General features: G+C 35.4%; 1 protein-coding gene across 2 annotated transcripts in view; it reads left to right on the top strand.

Annotated features, from left to right (window-relative positions):
• LOC104600904 (casein kinase 1-like protein 10) overlaps nt 1-11,872 on the top strand; it is a 28,053-nt gene extending 16,181 nt beyond the window's left edge. Inside the window, exons 6-14 of one of the 2 annotated variants that reach the window (XM_010264064.3) lie at nt 1,900-1,970; nt 6,934-6,995; nt 7,120-7,183; nt 7,298-7,382; nt 7,584-7,710; nt 7,843-7,916; nt 8,000-8,063; nt 8,689-8,822; nt 11,283-11,872. In XM_010264064.3, coding sequence (XP_010262366.1) covers nt 1,900-1,970; nt 6,934-6,995; nt 7,120-7,183; nt 7,298-7,382; nt 7,584-7,710; nt 7,843-7,916; nt 8,000-8,063; nt 8,689-8,822; nt 11,283-11,561 — 960 coding nt within the window. In that variant the 3' untranslated portion in view covers nt 11,562-11,872. The remainder of the gene's footprint in view (nt 1-1,899; nt 1,971-6,933; nt 6,996-7,119; nt 7,184-7,297; nt 7,383-7,583; nt 7,711-7,842; nt 7,917-7,999; nt 8,064-8,688; nt 8,823-11,282) is intronic. The other variant, XM_088900137.1, reaches the window with a different exon arrangement.
• The last annotated feature ends 9,508 nt before the right edge of the window (nt 11,873-21,380 follow it).

A 21,380-nucleotide genomic window follows, 5' to 3' on the forward strand; every position in this document is an offset into this window, starting at 1 on the left:
TTGATTAAAGTACACCCCCCCCCTTTTGAGATGTAATTCTTTTTAAAAGAAGCTAGTCTTTTGACAAACTTCTCTATTACCACCTCCCAAAAATCCACTTCCCTAGGTTACCCCCTCCTCCCAAAGGTACTAGGCAAGGTTTAAAGTATTAAAAGGATACTTTTGATATAGGGCATATCATATCTATATTCATGGCTATGAATACAGGATTCACCATGATTGGGTATGTATCCCACAAGTTGTGTGCGTTGGCACGATATGCCTCCATAGACGGTTCGATATGCACCAATACATATGTGTATCGATGCCTGGTTTGACAAATTTGTATGTTGGCCATTTTTGGACTGTTTTTTAACTTTAATAAAAATTGAAAAATTAAAATAGAGTTATAATTATAAAAAACTTAAATAAAAACAATTTAATATTTAATTTTCCCCAAAACATTAATAAAAACTGAAAATTATAAAAATAATTTAAATTAAAATATATTTATTACTTGAAAAGTAGAGTTATTATTTTATATAAAAATGCTAAATAGATAATAGGGCTGTTCATGGGTCGGTTTACTGAGGTTTTTCCAACCGACCCGACCTGGTCGGGTTACCTGAACTTGAAACCGAAACCGACCCAGTGTGTTAAGAAAAACCGACCCAGTCGGTTTGAGTCGGGTTGGGTCGGTTTGGGTCGATTTCGGCTCTAAGTTCAACCATGTGCCTGTGTGGTGCAAGTTTGGGTTGTCAGTTTGAGAATTTATTCTTGCTAGAAGTGAAGATGGCAAAAAGAAGACAAATTGATAGGCATCTGGGATTAGATATTAGTTTCACCACGAAAACTGAAATCATGAATTTCAAACATTATATCAACTTGTATAAACTGCACAAAGGATTATGAACAACTAAACAAGGTATACAATAACATGCTTCTTTAGCTAAGTCGGTTCGGTTCGGGTCGGTTTTGGTTTTCACACAAGAAAACCGAAATCGACCCCAACCATCAGTTTATGATGTTTTACAACTCGAAACCGACCGATGCTGAAGATAACCAAGCCGACTCGGGTTGGGTCGGTCGGTTTGGTCGGGTTGGGCCTTCTTATGAACAGCCCTAATAGATAAATAAGTTTTCCCAACAAAACTAAAAAAAATTGAAAATTATAATTATAAAAACTGAAATAAATAATTAAGATTTCAATTTACCCCAAAAAATTAACAAAAATTGAAAATTTATAAAAATAATTTATTTTATCTACCTTAAATTATTTATATGTTTATTTTACAATTATATGCAAAATAAAATAATTATATGCTAAAAAGGAAAACATATTTATTATTTGAAAAAATAGAGTTATTATTTATATAAAAATACTAAATAAATTATTTTTTCCATAAAAACTGAAATAAAGTGATAATTATTGTATAATGCATACATGTTCTAGAGTGCAGGCATTGTTGATTGTAATGTTTCTCTTCATATAACCTATTAAGTATGCATTTCTCATGTGTTTATACCTTATTCATATAGATATTTCAGCTCTAGATTTAGTGTTATCAATGTATTTATTTGATTTGTATGAATTCCCCTATCATATCCAAGCATTTCCATATTTTTCGTTTGTATCAATGTGTTTTCAAAGCATATCCATATTTGTACCCATATCCAAGCTGTGCGATACGATATTCGATACTGATACTTTCATCCTTGGCCCTAGGTACTTTAAAGACCACCCTCTAACACCACAACCCAAGATATTCACATAATCCTAGGTACTTTATAATGTATTTATAAAGTGCCTTAGCAATTTGCCTACTGGTCTGACATCCAGACCTTAGATTTTGAATGTGATGAGGGATATTGTATTTATCAATGCTCAACTTTCTCATTTTGATTTTCTGTCCACCACAGGTTTATATCATTGACTATGGCCTTGCAAAAAAATATAGGGACCTTCAAACTCATAAGCACATACCATACAGGTACCTCATTGACTGTACTCTGGTATTAATCCAAAATTGTGGTTTCATGTTGTTCATGTTGCTTACCTTGTTTTTGTGTTTTGAATTTCAAATGTGTGGACATTGTTCATTTTGGAAGCTGACCTGCAAACAAGGAATTATTGTGGTCAAAAAATATATTTTTTGAGTTACTTGACTTGTTCATAGATACCGGTTCTATCTCCTTCATGGTTAATTTTTAGGGACAGAGAAAAAGGTTGATCCCTATAGATGAATTACACCTTTTTTTTTTAATTTTTTAAATTCTTATAAGGGTGTGCTTAACCAAAATACCTAACCCAAGTCCTCCCACCCCACAACCAATGCTTTCAACATGTTATTAACCAATCTGGTTGGACTGGTCAACCTCATTACTTGTTGCAATTCCAGTTCAGTTCAGTGTCTAACCTGGCTAGCTACAAAAATCTGTTGATTGATTCAATGACCCATCAACTCAGATGGTTGAATTATTGATATGTACCCATTCAATGGGTTACCAGCTTTTCCATTGCCATTAAGCCTTGTCCAATTGGCTACATGAACCCTATCTCACTATTCCATTTTGTTTAGTGCCATATCCATTGTTAAATTATGAGCCCTTGAATCATTTCTTAAATCTTACTGCTAAAAAGTTCAAACCATGTCCTTTTTGGTTTGCCCCTAGCTCTTCTAGCAGGGGCTGTCAATGGACTCCATAAGTCCAATGCTTAATTCGACATCCTAACTGATTATCTTGGATTTGAATGTTGGAACTTGCATTCGATTAAAATCCGAGTGCAACTAAAATCCTCTCTCTCCATATTAAGATATGTTAACTTGAGAACGAGTTTATTGACAGTGTTGTTACCCTTGCAACTCATATTTCTATGAAATTCCAAGTTTTGCTTTTGAATTATAATATAAACTCTATGCATTATTAAGGTCAATAATGACTTTGTTGGAGAGATCTATATGACGACCTTCATTGGATTTATTTATGGCGCAAAAGCTCATATTTGATGTTGGAGGAAAAGTAGAAAGGCCTATTGGTTAGTAGTTGTGGACTAGACAGTGTGCATGAATACAGACATAGGAATTAGAATGTGGCACGTCGGGGAGTCTGATTTAGTGAATGAAAAAAAAGTAGGATTAATGGACAGATCTCAATGCTGCAGGCATTTTGGTAAATCCGCCTGATTTGCATTGTAGCTGAGTCCATCACATATTTTGGAAAGTTGTACATGAGTTGGCTTGTAGACACATGCCAACTCATGAGTCCCCTCTAAAGGTGGGGTTTCCATCCACCACTAGGACTAGAAGGATGAGAATATAGATCTGATAGTGGGAAAGAAAAGTTTTAGATCTCGAATATAGAAGAGAAAGATCACATCACTAATCATAAGACTGGTTATGTGTTCAATGCCATTAGAGTCAAGTTGCAATGTTATGTGGAAAAGGATTTTGGATTGGATTCTCATACTTCCAAAATTTGAAGGGGTTTCAAAGGAAGATCTTGGAATTGTGTTTTGATCCCTATTTGAATTAGAGTCAAGAAGTTAGTCTTTCTTTTTTGTTTTTTGGATGTTTTTCTTCAAGAAGATGTATGATTGGGAGTTGAGTCGAATTTGTGGCAATACTCATCACCCTAGCTGATGTACTTCTTTCTTTATATTAATAAAATTTTATTTTTATTTGTTACCCAAAAAAATGTTTTCATCTAACATAATGCAGTGGATTGTTCCCTTTGCATTTACAAAGTCAACTGAAATGTTTTAAAGCGCGGAGGCATGACGCAAGGCATTCCACTACCTAGAGGCATGAGGCATAGTTCAGAACGCAAGAGGCGTAAGCCTCCTTAAGAGGAGGGGGGTTAGGAGGAGGATGAAGAGGAAGGGGGGGATCTCATTTTTTCTTTATTTTTAATAAAAATCTTTTATATTAAGAAGAATAAAGATGCATAACATTAGTTCAAAGGGGTCTTGTCGAAGCGGAGGGGGCGTTTGGAGGGCGAAGCCCCCCAGCCGAAGGGGCAAGGGGCAAACCACTTTCTTTCCCCTTATCCTTTCTTCCCTTTTCTTCCCTTCCCTTTCATTTCTCTCTTTTTTTTTTCTTCTCTTTCTTTTTCTTTCCCTTACCTTTTTTTTTCTTTTTTCTTTTTTTTTTTCTATCTTTTTATATCAGATGTGCATGAGGCGCATCAGGCGTACGCCTCTAGCACGCCTCATGAAAAAAGCACAAGAGGCCTGAGGTGTACACCTCAGAGGTGTCAGTGCCTCTGGCATACGCCTCGGGGCGTTTTGGGAGTGTCTCGCCTGGAGGCGCGCCTCTAGGCATATGCCTCCCATGCCTTTTAAAACACTGGGAGGCCCTGATATCACAAAATTGGTATGAATGTACTGACCCCTTGCAACTTTCCAATTTACTGTTGATAAAGTTGATTTTTGGAGGCTACATTCTCATCCATATCAAGAGCAGGCCGCATTAAAATCCCTAGTTTTTCTAGGCAGTAGGCATAGGCACTTTCTGTTGCTGCCTATGCAATTAGGAGTTTGAAGGGTATGATCATCAAAGTAGTTCCATGTACATGCATTCTATATGCAATATGCATATGATACTTCCTCCAGCTATTCAGTAGGAGCCTCTTGATGTGCATTGATGTGCATTCCTGAAGGCAGTAATGGATGGAGAAGGTTTGACGCTAAGCTGCAGGCATTTGTTGGAATTGATAAAAAAACAGAAAAGATAGGACACTTACAAAGGTTCCTGCATGCATAGACCACTCTGATGACAGAGGCAATACCGGTTCGGTGAGAAGACTACCATAGTGCACCATACTCGGGTCCTGTAGAGCAAGTAGATTTATTGGCAGCAGAACTATTGGGTTTGCTTCAAGGGATGAAATTTGCAAAGCAGATTGGGTTTCAGATGCTGGAAGTGGAAGGGGACTCCCAGGTGGTTACTTCCTTGAAAAAATTTCACAGCCAAATGCCTTGGATTTACAAGCACAAGATCTGTGAAATTGAATGTTTAACAAGGGAATTAAATGCTCTTTGAAATGGGTGGGATGATCTGCATATGGCATGACAGATGCTTTAGCTAAACAAGGGGAAAAAATAAGCAGCAGATATTTTGGGCTAAATTGTAATGCTTGTTCAGGGATTTGTGCTCTAATTTTATTTGGATAATGAGTTGGAAGTGGGTAATTTACTCTCAGCAACGAAACCTCCAGTTTAGTTATATACTTAATAAATTCTACCTTTGCTGATAAAAAAGGCTGCCATAGTGATATTGGAAAACCTTAAATCTCCAGCGGTAGCTATAATGGAGGGACAGGCAGAGAGGCTGGAAGCCATGGTGGTGACTGAAAACAAAAACCAAGGACTTGGATAAATTGGGGGGTGTTTAAAAAAAGAATTAAATCTGAAGGTTTTCCATGCTGAAACCATTCAGGTTTGCATTTTTTTTTTGTATTTCAATTCGAGTAAATGGGCTTTTTAAAACATTTAATTTCTTTTAAAATTCAGGTTTACAGTTTTTGTATTATTGTTTTTTAATTCTTGCTTTGAATAGCACATGTCACCTTGTGCCTCAGGTGCTAGAATTGCCTTTTCAAAAGACTATGTTGTGTGGTGTCATTCGAAATTAGTTGTTTTGGATTGTTTCCAGTGGATGGCTCTCTGGGAAACATATAGGTTCCAGTTGATATGTTCAATAAAATGTGGAAAACACAAAAGAAATGTGTGGGATAGGACAGAAAGAAAAATCAAAAAGTTGAGGTTTTTAATATCTCAAACTATTTCACTTGGCATTTCTTTTATTTTTCTTTGAGGATCTGTTATTGACAGTGCAGTTTGTACATTATGTGAAGTTTCTAGTTGTTTAATATTTCCATTTCTTGCGGGTAAGCCAGGGCCCTCCAGAGTTGGGGGGAGTAATAAGGGATGAAAATGGGAACCTGCTAGCTATGTATTCTGGTCCAGTTGGGGTGGGTGATTCTCTGAGGTCTGAGATCCTAGGAGCTCTTGAAGGGATTCAAAAGGCTAAGGAAATGAACTGTAAAAAACTGATCATAGAAGGTGGCTCTGAAATTGTAGTAAATTGGCTAAAAGAGGACAGCTCTACACTCTGGAAATACAGCAACGAAAAGAGGAAATTCAAGTGGCTCACCGAGGATATTGAAATCCATTATACATGGATAGTGAGAAGTGCTAATGCACTGCAGATGGTCTAGCTAGGCAAGGGGTGAACAGAAACTCAATGTTTTGGGCTGTTTTGTAATTGTTTCAAGAATTCGGGTTTATAAGGTATCTGGGGGTTAGGATTTTTTAGCTCCTTAACTTGTAATTTAGCTTTTCCTTCTTATTAATAAAATTGACTGTTACTGATAAAAAAAATTTCCATTTCTTGCTTTGTTTCCTGCACCAATTTCCCATCAAGAAACTGTTACTGTTATCATTCATTCATTATGACCATTATTGATGAAGTTCAATGGAAGAAACTAAATTTTCTTTCTAAATTAAAACTAACTATATTATATACAGATTTTATTTGTCTGCTTCCATGGTTCCACTATGAAAAATTTGATATTTGATGTATCTTTTGTTTCTTGTTTTTTCAATTGATTGGATGCATGATTCCTAGGTGTGTATTTTGTTCTAAATTCGATGGGCCATAACCACTGAATCGAAAGGTGGCATCTTAGACCATGCATATTCCTGTGCGCAACTGTGCATATTAGGGAATGAGGATATTAAACTGATAGCAGAAACCTATTTCTAAATCATTGGTGTGAATGGTTTCTGTAGGATCTAGCTCCTATGTATTAGATTAGGGTAAAACATTATTGGCCCTGTTGGGTGTCTTCAGAATTTTGCTTATTTCATGTCTGAGTTTGATTTATTCTCTCGTTGCTATCCTTTGCCTTTTGATGACTTGTCCCAGCTGCTGATGAGGTCTTTCCTTGCAGAGAAAATAAGAATCTTACAGGAACAGCTCGATATGCAAGTGTTAATACACATCTTGGAGTTGGTATGTGGAGTGCTATTGCATATTTGTTGCTAGATAGTAAATGGAAATTTGGGTGTTTCATTTTTGGTGTATGGTAGGGGATTCAAATTATGACCAATCTTGTTCTTGCTTCCTTTCGTTACAGAACAAAGCAGGAGAGACGATCTGGAGTCTCTTGGTTATGTGCTTATGTACTTCTTAAGGGGAAGGTTAAATATAAGATATTCCTGTCCTTATTTTACCTTTCTTCTGTCATCTCCAATTATCAAAGTTATTTGTTTCTTATCCTCATATTTTTTAACTGTGTGGTTTCTGTGCATCAGTCTTCCCTGGCAGGGGTTGAAAGCCGGCACTAAAAAGCAGAAGTATGATAAGATCAGCGAAAAGAAGATGCTAACTTCCATAGAGGTATTTCCCCTTGCCACCTTCAAGGTAGCTTCAGTTGAGGCAATTTGAGAACATCTATAATGTCGGTTTATAGAATGTGGTCCTGTAAAGAAACGAGTTTGTTTTGTTGTTTCTTATTTCTAGTCTACAGTGAGAAGAAAATTATTGTTCCATGGCACAGCATGGTATTCTGACGGGATTTACTTGAAAATTATTCCACAGGTGCTTTGCAAATCATATCCCTCAGAGTTTATATCATACTTCCACTATTGTCGATCATTGAGGTTTGAGGACAAACCAGATTATTCATACCTGAAGAGGCTTTTCCGTGACCTATTTATTCGAGAAGGTAAGCCATAAAGCAGGCCCTTGACATTTATTTTTCTGCTGTTAGTGCTTCAAATTATTATCAGTCAGTGATATTACTTCTAGTTTGAGTGATACTTTTGAATTGTATCTGGCTTTTGATATTCTTTTCTAGGCTATCAGTTTGACTATGTATTTGACTGGACCATATTGAAGTATCCTCAGATTGGTTCCAACTCTAGATCACGGGTAAGGGTGCCTCGATTTCATTGTATAAAATATTAGCATTCAATGGATGTGTTTCTAATGTTATTTCTGGTGTCTCTTTTCAGCAGCCTAGTGGGAAACCAGCCCTAAATGCAGGCCCATCCATAGAAAGACCAGAGAGAACTTCAGGTCTGTTGGCCTTCTTGACATGAGGTTCCAAGCCCTGTTTGTGGGAAGTTGAAACTCTTTTGAATTGTACAACATAGTCTCCACCTCAAACTTTCAAGTAATGGTTTTAGTGGGTGCCTGGTTTTCAGTAACTAGAAATAATTTATTATATATGGAAATTACAAATTTTATAAACATCCGATAGATCTTCCAGCCCATGTCTTTGTTAGTATCATACTTTACAATTGAGTCCAAAAGAACTGGTCCTTAATAACCCCTTTGTTTTGCTAAAGCATCAGCCAAACCATTTGCCCACCTTGGGACTCGTTGAATTGTAAAATTGACAAATTTATTATGCACAAAGCACTAGAATCTAAACGTTATTGCATGTGTGAGTGCCCATCAGAAACTCTTTAAAAGAAGATCTGCTGGGTGTGTTACAGGGTTTAAGGTTGGTTTATAACAATTAGGGGTTACAATTGTTATGTCGCTATTCTTTGAGTTTTAAAATACTAATTTGAGATTCAAAATTAAAGATTTCACTTTATGTTTGTAAATCAAGTCTGTTTTTCTTTTTGTCTTTTTTATGGACTTTCATTTTATATGTCTTTATCAGTTCTTATTTTCTGCTATTTCTTTTTTCTAGTGGGACAAGAAATTCGAGATAGATTCTCAGGTGCAGTTGAGGCATTTGCTAGAAGAAACAGTTCTGGTATTGGTATCCATGGGGATCATTCCAAACACAAGGTTTTAGAGGATGCACCATCTTCCAAGGATGTTGTAAGTACAGATAACCCTTTTTCCATTGGGCTTTCTTGCTACATATTTCTCTTTGGACTCTGCCCAATCTGGACCTTGCCCCAGGCAAACCTTAGTTTTTGCATGAGGTGGGCTTTGATTCTTGGACATGGGCTAGGCCTGATCCCAATTTAGCTGATCTCAGTGGCCCAAGCCCAGCCTGACCAACTCAAGCTTGTCGAACCCTTCATGATATCTAGTCTGCATCCATGCATAAACACATGCACACACTAAGGCAGTGTTTGGTACTGTGTCCATTTGCTTGAGGCAACATTTTCACCTTGCAAATTGGGAGAGGTCAGTTGTGCACAGACCCCGGATTGTATTTGTTTATTCTGTTTAAAAGACACATAGGTACCACATAGGACAGAAGAGGTGAAAACACCTCGGCAAGCAAGAAATGCAAAAAAGTTGTTTTCACTAGAAGTTACTTTCACAGAAACCAAGGTAAAGGAAATACAACCACTTTTACTTGAACTACTCCAACCAAATAAGAAATTGCTCAAAACATCTACATGGTGCTGACATGGCAGTGTTTCTTGAGAATACAACCACACTATGCAACACCATCTAAATATGTATGCACTGATGGTATTTTGTGTCCTTTTAATTTCTAATTTGAAGAAGTTTAAAATTATCAGGAAAACTGTTGGAATTCTTATATTTTTCTCCTATGAATAAAATCCTTTTTGGTCACTATTAATGATGTAAAAGTTACAATATGAGCAACATAACCTTTATTCCAATCAATCTGCCCTGGCCTTGTACTGGCCCGATTTGTGATAGGGACTCAGGTGGGTCATGTTGGTCTTTGCCTCAGGTTGGAGCTGTAGGTCCAAGCTTTAGGGTTGGTCCTATCTTGGCTCTAATCCTGACCATATGGGCCAGATTTTGGATTTATTAAGGAGTTAAATGCCATGATCAGCTATCATCACATGTATAGAGAAGGTAATCAAGCAGCAGATTGATTAGCTAATGGTCATCACTGTGAGATTAATTCATACACTTTCCATTTGAGGGAGATGGACTACATCATTCTTATAGAATCTCTTCGTGTCTCTTTTTCTCGTTTTGCTCAAGTCTCTGGTGTATCAAAAAAAAAGGCCCAGCAAGGCTCCTATAATTGTCCATTAAATAGTATTTTGTCGTGTTTTACCTTGATGTCTTATTTTAGCTTGTCAATTCTCATCATAAGGTATTTTTAAATTTTTTTGGGCTCCACTGCCAGTCACTAGAGCAAATAGGATGAGAATTGACAAAGCTAAAAATTACCATGTTTCCCCTTGATGTATTTCTTCTGTTCGGTGATTGGAGTGTCACACTGTTTTAGTCTCCAAACTGTTTTTCATTTACAAATTTCCATCCACTGATCATTATTTGGGTTAGATTTATTTTTGTTCTTTCAAGTAAGGTGTTGCCTAGACAATGACTAGGTATAGCCCAACACCAGGATTAAAATATATGATTAACTTTCATAAATGAACTATTGAGCCTTAAAGAAAACTTACAATCTAGTATTGTAGCTTCTTTTGGAAGACACATTTTCAATTTTCACATTCCCTCTCCTTTGCTTCCCCCTATCTCCTAGATCACTTGTTTTCACTTCTGTTTGTGAGGACAATTATTTAATATGTTAATGGTACTGAACAAAATATATAATATAGTAGAATTTTAGTATATTGATTTTATTAGATTATAATAATATTTATACTGTAGAACAATACTAGGTGACAGGTTTTGCTAGTGATCATGTACTGAGCTCCTCTAAGTAACAGCTTAGTTTGGTACTCAAAAGAGCCTCCATGATCCTCTCCTAACCTTTATTTACCACCTTGCCACGTGTTCAAAATACTTTTTATGGAGAGCTTGTATACTAAAAATTAAAATATGCATGAACATAGGACTCTGATGTGGACTGCGGGACTGACCCATGTCCAAACATAGTTATGTTGGGTACTTCCCTACCCTATTATGAAACCTTTTTCCTTGGAAGCTTAAACCATGTTATGGTATTTTACTGGGTGTATGATTAGTTAATACGGATGGTTGCCTTACCTTTGTCAAAAAAAAAAAAAAATCTGATGATTGCCTTGTAGCCATCGAGTCCTTAGGCCTTAATGCAGTCGGTGTGTATCCAACATGTGTACACATGTACACGTGCACACATCTCAAGCCTTCCATTTTTCTTTGGCATGAGGTACTTGTTCTTTTTCAGATGTCTTTTTTCCCCTCTTTTAATTTAACTCTATTAGAATTCGGGTGCATTTTACTTCAATTGATATGTTCAACATTTTCCCCACATTTCATATACAATGCCAATACACTTAGTTTTGCATCCTAGTTGCATGACATGAAGAGACTTGCAAGGGTACTGATTTCGGAAGCCCTGAAGCTTCAATGCTTGCCTCTTTTATTAATGCCATTTCCTGCTTGCTTTTTCAGCATCCAGATTCAGAAAAGGGACGACCTTCCTCTCGAAATGGCAGCTCAAAGAGGGCTGTCATCTCAAGCAGCCGGCCTGGCTCCTCTGGTGAGCCAAGTGAGAACCGGCCAAGCCGTATGGTCTCAGGCAGTGGCCGTCTGTCTACTACCCAAAGGGTCCAACCTGGGTTTGAGTCCAAATCATCTTCCTTATCTCGTGCAGCCGCCACAAGAAGTGCTCGTGATGATACTTTTCGGAGCTTTGAGCTCCTGTCAATTGGCACAGAGAAGAGGAAGTAAAGGAGAGAGCTATCTGGTAAGAAGAGATTACTTCTACGCGAAAGGGAAAAACACTCCCTCTTGCTGCTGTTTTTCTGAGTAATGAGCATTTTATCGTTCCTCTGTATATGCAAAATATCCCATTCAAGGATTTTCATCATAGCTGGAGCTCAACGGAGTTCCTTTTTAAGAACAATTCCAGTAAGCTTTTTTTACAGGCACAGCCATTATAATGTGTTGTAGACTTCACCAAGAAAGAGAAAGCTTTCCATTTTAGGGAATTGTTAATATGTCTGAGACTTGGATAGTTGTAATAATATTGTTATTCTTCATATGCCCTGCCCACAACTTCAATTTGAGACTAAAAACGGTTCACAGTTCGTAGATTTTACTTTTTACCTCTTTTTCCAACTTTCGTGTCATTTTCATGTAAAAACAAGTATACTCATTGCGGTACGTGGTCGTAATTCATAAGCATGGCTTCTGATTTTGACTAAAATATTTCATCCTATTTGCAGTTGTCTCAGTTTGGGAGTACAAAGTTACAAACTACAAATACATACAAAACAATGCAAAATACAAGATTTTGCACTACTTATTTGTATTTGTACTCCTCCCAAGTTATATTAATCTTCAATGCACAATGCCTTTTTTAAACAGCAAATAAATACCTTTGTGGTATATGAAAACTAGAGAATAAACAGATCCGATCTGCGAATGATGCTCTGGCCAAGTGATAGATGCATCTATCATGTTTTGGATATAAAGGAATATTCGTATATTAATGCAATGGAAGTATGGAACCATGCCTGGTCTACATTTAGGTGTATCTTTCTTATGGTTGTGTTCCATCTGGTTCTCGGACACTAGTGTTTTGAAGGACGTTTTCATTTTGTTTCTCATTTTAGAACCAGCTAATCATGGTTTTGAACCAGTAAAATTCACATTATAAAAGATAGACTTTTGAATATAATCGCATGGTTTAAGGTTCACATATTGACACCCGTTAGGCTGTTACTAGACAATCTTCTTATAATAAGCTACTAGGGGTGCAAGTTAATTAGACGGGTAGGGTTGGGTTAACCTGGGTTTAACCCTAAAGGTGCAAATCCTCGAACTTGGGACTGGTCCGATCCAAACTTAACCCAACACAACTCAAGCCAGACTTGGGCTCATTTGATAGACTAGGCTTAGTCGTGTTTGTTCATAGTTGGGTTTGAAATAATTTTTGTATAGCCATATTTTATTGGGATTTATGCCCTAATTTAGGAGTGAAATTCATTGAAAATATGTAAAATATTTTATTTACAAATGCGTATATACTTACAAAATAAATAAAATGCATATAAGGGTGCAATTGAATTGAGCTTTAATTAAACAATTTATGCTTGAATTCAGTTAGGCTCGATAGATTGATACTAATTAAGTTTGATTCTCATTCAATTAGTTCTTCAAACTCTCTCTCTCTCTCTCCCCCCTCAAACTCAAACTCAAATTTGAAGATAGGAGTATTTTAGTCTAATTGACCTAAGGCATGCTGAAGTTCAACTTGATGTATGTATATTATTCGAGCAGACTCAGATCAAATCGGGCTTGAGTCTAGCCCACCCAAATTGCAGAGAGGAATACCTTCTCTTTTGATGCAAGCCAAGGATTCTTAGAGTAACCAATGCTTTCAGCTTCTTAAGGGATATAATTAATTAGTCTAGCAAACAAGGTAAACTCTTTTATGGTCTTGGTAGATGTTTTAAAACCCAACTAGCCAGCTGAACCATTTTTGCCTCTGTGTCCAAGTCAACAGTTCAACCATTTGGGTTGGATGGGTCAAATATACATAATTATATATATACGAAAGCATGTTGTACTGAAATGCATATTATTAAAACATGCAAATGTTAGGCATATGCCTTAAAACCAATCTAGTGATAATGTAAAAGGGCAATCTTGTAGCATTCATACTTTAGTTTAATACAAATAGGGCAACTTTCATTCATGTCTTTTTTATTATAATTATATAAATAATCTATAGTATCTTTGTCAAACTGGTATACTCTTAAGGCCTTGTTTGCTTTTCGGTAAATTATTTACCCGGATAAATGCAGCTACCTAGGTAAATTTTTCTTGGGAAACACTTACCCAGGTAAGTGCATTACCCATGTTTTTTTATTTCTCATATAAATAAGGCAATGACCATTTTATCCATAAAAATCAATTATTAAAAGGGGCATTTTTATCTCATTCAAGTGTTGGCAACTTCCCCCCCTAGGTGGGAAAGTTATTTACCCACCTAGGAGATGGGTATCACTTACCCAGGTAAGTGATACCCAGGAAAATAAACTTTCCATGATCCCCACATAAATCTGAAAAAAAAACATGGGATTCTTGGTCAATGGAAACCAAAATCCCATTGACCAACTTTCCCCCCTCTCAAAATCCAAAGAACGCCCCCCTAAGTGTTTAAGAACTTGAGATCTCTATCATTGGTACAAGATCCTAAAATATTTCCTAGTCATAGGTTTATCAAGAGGGCTTTGATATTTCAAATAGAATGGCACATATTATGCTTACCTTCAGGGGTGATGAATCTCAAGTCACTTGCCTAAAGACACTAATTAAGACAAACAAGTCATTGAGATAGACCCATTAGTAGAACAGTCCTATGGAATCAATTGTCAATAAATATTTCTATCATCTCAATCATGTAGATGATCCTTAAACTTAGGCATCATTGATGTCTTGTACATGGGATGCTACAATTTGATGGTGCAAACATTTATACCCTAACCAAGGGATTTAAGCATACACTTGTCAGCTAAGTGTCTTATGCATGGTGTATGTTAATGTACAAAATTTAAGCATACACAAGTCCTTGGCCAAAACAGCATTGTTTATAGAAAAAGTTCCAATTGTTACCATACGGGCCATTATTAATTCAGTGGGACATATGATTGAGCCAATAGAATTTGACATATTCATCATGGCCCTTTTGCTCTTTTAGGACATTGCATGATAGAAAGATCCGACTACATGGTAACTATAGATGGAAAGGTTCAAATGTTGAATTTAAACTATTAGGGTGGTCAAGACATACTAGTAGATGTTACTCATGATCTGTGGAACCCCTATTAATAATTATCAATTGTTCCAATTCAAAGGAGAACTAAAAAAAGTTCCATCTAATATGCAAAAGGAGATTGGCATCATTTGCCACTACCTAATAATATTGAATATAAGAGGTCACACACATTAAGGGGCAAAATGCAGACAATGTATGAAGGAAGGGTGTAATCACTAAAAGGGGTCTTAGTAGAAGAACCCAATTGCAATTATGAGAAACTTATGAGATAAGTACTCTTAATTGTAATAGAAGTATAACTTATGAGATGAGTTCTATAAAAAGGAGTGCATGGGGTGGCCCTAAGGTTAAAGGAGTTCTTTTTGACAAATAAAACTAGAGGTGTAAATTGGGTGTGCCTGCGGGCCAGACCGGGCCATGCTTCCCTCCCCTAGGATACTTCGGGGGGTCAAGTCCGGTATGGCCCGAGCCCATGCAATCCATGTTGGGCCTGGGCCGTGCGGGCTGCGAGCCATGTAGTGGGCCTTGCCCATGCCAGGCTGGGCTATGGGCCGAGCATTGGGCCTGGGCCTAACCACCAAACTATTTTTTGTTTTTTTGACATTTTGATTTTTTATTTTTTGCTAAAATACTTCATTTTCCTTAATTCAATAATTACTTTGACCTTTGGGAAAAATTTGGAAAAATAAAAAATCTAACAAAGAAATTAAAAAATACTTAAATATTTAAACAATACAATGGTCAATGGACAATGGATGAATGGAATATAGAAAATGGAATAAATATAAAAAATATAATACAATTATAAATTGAAAAAAAAATTACATTGTTGAAAAAATAAGAACTAATATAAATAAAATTAAAAAAATACAATAATTTTAAAAATTGAAAAAAAAATTACAATAATCGAAATAATGAAATATTGAGTATAAAAAAGAATAAAAAATATTGACTTCATTATTTTTCTTCAAGTTCCACCTCAACCTGCATCTTCATCTAATCATCTCCTTGATTGTCATCATTTGCTTTAGGTGAAACGTCAGGTATAATGTCATGCCCTCCTTCAACATCCAACCAATCTTTAAGGCAGATGTATATTTGGAGACTTTCATCATTCATGCAAATTCTCTTGTTGTCCAACACCCTAATACCTGCACTAAAACAAGACTCCGATGGAACTGTAAATACGAGAGGGGTTAGTATATCACGTGCCATGGCAATAAGAACTAGATAGTTTTCTTCATGTCCTTTCCACCAGGCTAAAATATCAAAATTATTCCATCCCTCATTGTCACAGGAATCAATTAAAGTAGAAACAATTGCTTGCAAATAAAAATTAAGTTCAATAAATGAACTTGATGATGAACTGGTAGTAAATTTTTGCCTCTTATGTAGTAGAGATTGAAATTTGTCTCCACTATTGGAAGTGGAACTAGTTGTTTTAGAAGTGGAACTTGCACCTATACAAGTTTTCTTATGCCCACCCACTTGAGATTCATATAAACTATACATTTCAAATAATAAATTATTAACTTCTTCTATTTTATTTCCAACTCCAGTATTCATATTTTCACAATATGATTCATGTAAAATTTCTAAACCATCTTTCCTAATCCTAAGATCTAATATTACAACTAAACAATAAAGGAGAGAAATTTTCTCTTAATAATTTTTAAATTTATTTTCCATTATTTCAATAATTCTTTGAAATTGTGGATTTTTCCTATACTTTGAAAAATATTCACTAATTATAAATAATTAGTTAACAAAAATACAACTAGTTGACTAATGAACACCTGAAAATTCGTTAGTTACATCATAAAAAAAAATTGTAAAAAATCTTTTATACAAATTGTCATTTCTCAATCTTCCTCAAGTATAAGATTGTGTGAAATTTTTGCATTTTGAAAATCAATAAGAATTTGTTTGTAAGCAATACAACTTTCTAATATAGAATAGGTGGAATTCCATCTATATTGAACATATAATACAAAATGTTTACAATTTAAACCATAATTTTAACCTAAATATTTAAATTTTTATTTTCTTGCTCTTGAACTTCTAATATATATTATACAATTTTTTATTTTAGAAATATGATGAGTAATAATATTTAAAGCATCTTGAATACATAAATTTGAAATGTGACATGCACATATAATATGAAATAATTTACCATCTAAAAATGATTTTAATTGATATTTTAGAATATCTATTACTGAATCATTATTACTAACATTATCAAAACTAATAGAAAAAAGTTTATTTTCAATTTCATAAATATGTAAAGTATTTAAAATACTTCTAGCAATAATTGAGCTAGTATGTGGCCATTCAAGCCTAGTAAAACTTAAAATTTGTTTATGTAAAAGCCATATTTCATCAATAAAATAACCAGTAACATAAATATAACTTATGTTAAATTTAGATGTCCAGATATTAGAAGTAATTGCAATTTTAGAATTAAGATTTGATAACATAGAAATTAAATTTTGTTTATATGAACAAAAAAAAATTTAAAGCATTTGTTTTAATAGTATTTCTAGAAACTTTTTGAAATTGTGGATTTATATATCTACGTAAAAATTTTTCAAGTTTAGTATCTTCAACTAATAAAAATGGATGTTCAGCATGCACAATATATTTTTACTAATTCTTGCCTCATTTTTTCTTGGGAATATTTAAAAATACCAAAAATCTCACTTTCTATTTGTGCTTGTAATGTTTCTTTCCCTTCTACTTTCATAAAACGGTGTTTCAAACGTCCAGTACCATCACTACTACTATAGCTAAAGTCACTCGTACATTTTTGACAAACAACTCTTTTTCCCTTCCCCCATGCCTCCTCTATTTTAAATATTGTCCAAACTGGGCTAATCAACCTAGTGTTCTCCTTTTTCTTTCCCCTACCATTAGTAGTAGTACTAGGGGTGGGAACGTCAACAATATTAGCAACATCCATATCGATGCTAACACTATCATATTGTGACTCAATATCGACATCGTCGACATTGACTATGTTGGGGAATTGGTGTCGAGAGCGAGAGGAGGAGTCGGCCATTTTTTTAATTATAAAAAAATAAAAATTGATTTAATTATACTTACCTAGATTGTCAGTTTAGAATTTCAACTTGATTTCAATAGTTGAAACCTCCAAGTCTCCCAAATTGCTAACTTGAGATACCCAAGCAAACATTCTTCTTATTGAAACTTGAACCAAGTTGAGAATTGGAGAGTAGAGAGAGTATGAGAGTAATGTGAGAGTATGATGTATGAGAAGAGATTGAGATTTGAGAGAGTATAGGAGACTAAGAGAGTATGAGAATTGGTGTGATGTGAATGGTGGAGGATAAGGCTATTTATAAGAATTGAAAATAATTTAAATCCCCAAAATACCCTAAAAATAACTATTTTTTAGTTGTTGGGAGGGGCATTTTGGTCATTATAAAGTTATTTACCACTTTACCTAAATACTCCCCTAAACTAGTTATATAGTTGTTGGGGGGCATTATTGTCATTTTATCTCCCCAAAGCCAAAATACATAAATACCCTCTATATAACTGTTTATAGCTGTTGGGGGGGGGGGGGGGTCTCCAACGGCTAGTTCTTCGGACGGGCCGAGCATGGCCCGCTGCGGGCCAGGCCATGCTAGCCTGTGAGTCATGGGCGGCATAGCATGACTGTGCGGGTTGTACTGGCCCAGCCCGCCAACCTGAAACCACAAGCCCAGCATCAGCATGACCCATTGGCCTATACAATCGTGTCGAGCCGTGACACGGCCCGTGAACCATTGGGCCGAGCCGACTCAAAATCATGTCAGGCTGTGTCGAGCCACAATCCACACAAAGTAAAAGTAGACAAAGCTCCAAATTTCCTTTATTGAGTTCGACCCAAGAGAATATGGAAGAGGGATGCGGCCCGACCCGATTTACACTTCTAAATAAAATCCTAATATAAGAAAAGGGTTTCTAGCATAATCTTCGAACTGCTCCTTTCTCCTTCTTCCATATTCTCTTGGGTCAAACTCAAGAAAGGAAATTTGGAGCTTTGTCTACTACTACTTTGTGTGGACTTATCCTTGGAGGCCAAACACTTGCGAGATTGCAAATTTGTTAAAGTTGAATTCAGGAACTCCACCAGAGCAGATCGAACTTCACTAAAGATATGTTTTAGTTTCAGATTTTGAAACTAGGGTTTTGTACCTCACCATGGGCATGATCTTGGAATATCCAAGATTCTATTAAATTTCAGTTTTATGCTGCACAAAGATTTAAAGAAACCACTAGAATATTTCAATGGTATCAAAGCCATCGTCTATGCTGATGTACATGACTAGATCTTGTTCTTGCACCTATAATTCAATCTTTTCTTGGAAAAACCTATCAAGGTTCGATCTTGCTAGGTTATTGATGATTCTTGTTTTCCAAGAATTTGTGTAATATCTGGATCTTGCTCCCAAACATAAAGGCTAAGTTTGGTTTGAAGGAAAAGGTAGGGAAAGGAAGGGAAAGACAAGTAAACCAATACAAGGTTTGTAAAAGTTTTCCTGCCCTTTCCTTCTTTTCCCTACATTTTTCCTTCAAACCAAACATAGCCTTAAGGAGATGTTTTTCACAATTTTATTGTTTCTACTCTTGTTCCTAGGCAAAAATCTTATTGATGATGTGCGATCTGGCACATGATTGGAAAAACCTATAATTTGTTTTCCTAATTCATGATTGATGATGCATGATAAGACACCAAATCACCCTTCATCAATCTTCATCAATGATGAATTTTCACATGAACAAGATGGAGTAGTCACCTGCTAAACTCCTTAACATGCTTGTAACCACAGATGCAGGGGGAATAATAAAGAAATAATTCTTGCCATGGACAATGCTTCCGCCTCCAAAAGGAAAATCAATAAGAAGAAGAGAAGTACGGTCTGTGGAGATAATGGAGAAAGCAAAAATGCTACGAATAAATAGAGATGCTTTCACTATGCAAAGGATGAACATTGCCAAAAGTACTTCAAGCCTTTAGAAGGTAAGTCAACTATGCTCATGTTTGAGGCTAACATCATTGTTAGCAACAATTATACTTAATTGAGTTATAGATTCAGTATGCATTTATGTCCATGCAGTATCTAAGTAAGAGTAGGAGGTGAAGGAACAATGAGCGGGCCCCACGAGTGAAAAATAGAGCAAGAGTTACTATGTTAGCTGTAGGGGCTTTCAACTTACCATTGCCATTAGTATTAAGATAGGATCTCAATAATTATGTATACGTACCGACAGTAATTAGAAATTTGATTTCATTATTAGTTTCTAGGTACAAAAGGCTTGCTAAATTGCTATTTTTAAGCACAACAATTCTATTTATTTTGGAAATAAATTTTAGGGATTTTAGATTGCACTTCATCTCAGAATTCTGATTTGAACTGCAGACCTATAACAATTCAAAATTTAAAATAATTCCACCTATAACACCTATACCCGCCCTTGAATTAGCATCAATTCTGATCTGACACCTATCCCAACTGTACGGTGGAGCTAAGATTTCTGCAAGTGGACTGAACAGTAAAAACCCCTAAATTTAGTGTTTTGGTGCATTAATGGATGGCTTATACCATGTTAATTTAGTTGGTTCCTTAACAAATGTTGAGTATAATAAAATTATTTATGTTCCTAAGAGACCAAGAAAGGACATAAATCCTAAGTATATGGGAACTTAAGACTAGGTCATATTGGTGAGAATAAGATAAACAAGTTGGTCAAGGATGGACAACTAGATTCATTTAGCTTAGAGACCTATTCAACTTATAAGTCATTATCTTCAAGGAAAATGACCAAGTTACTCTTTGTTGGACAAGGGAAGAGGTTAACATATATTTGGCCTAATGTATAGAGATGTGTGGGCCCCTAGACATTATGGCTAGAAGAGAATATTACTACTTCATTACCTTTATTGATGATTATTCACGGATGCGTCATGTGTATCTTATGAAACATAAGTTTAAATCTTTTAAAAAGTTCATCAAGGAATTTGAAAGTGAGGTAGAAAAACAAACCAGTAAGTTTATTAAGGTTCTTGGATTAGATCGAGGAGGAAAATGCCTTAGTACCAAATTCTTAAATCACCTCAAAGAGAACAAAATCATTTCACAATGGACTCTACCAGGAAGCCTAACTAAATTGGAGTTTTTGAAAAGAGAAATCACACTCTATTAAATATGGTGTGATCCATGTTAAGTTACACAAACTTGCCCATATATCTTAATCGGGTTATACACTCCTTACCACTACTTATCTTTTGAATAATGCGCCTTCCAAATTTATTCTTACAAAACCCCGCATGAGAGGTGGCATGGTAGGAAGCCTAATCTTAACAATGTTAAGATTTGGATATGCCCGATTTACGTTATTAGGATGCTATTTCTACTTCCCCACCTATTAGGAAGTCTTGGCTAGTAGGCATGCTATCTTTCTTGAAAGGGAAATTGTCTAAAACTCACCGTCACTAATTTGACGTTAAACAGACTAACGGGTGTTAATATATTACTATTTTAACCTTCATAGATGTATATATTTTAATATTTAGACATGAAAAAAAGGAAAAAGTTCAAAAAATATATTCCAATATAAAATACATAAAAATATATAAATTACAAACAATATAAGAAATTATAAAAATTGCAAACAAAATAAAAATTATTTTCAAATTATAGAAACTATAGAAATTGAAAACCAAAATCAGAAAATAAAAATTGTAGAAAAAACAT

The sequence above is a fragment of the Nelumbo nucifera genome, chromosome 3 (genome assembly GCF_055504915.1).
Source record: "Nelumbo nucifera cultivar China Antique chromosome 3, China Antique-T2T, whole genome shotgun sequence".
NCBI classification, from domain to species: Eukaryota; Viridiplantae; Streptophyta; class Magnoliopsida; order Proteales; family Nelumbonaceae; genus Nelumbo; species Nelumbo nucifera.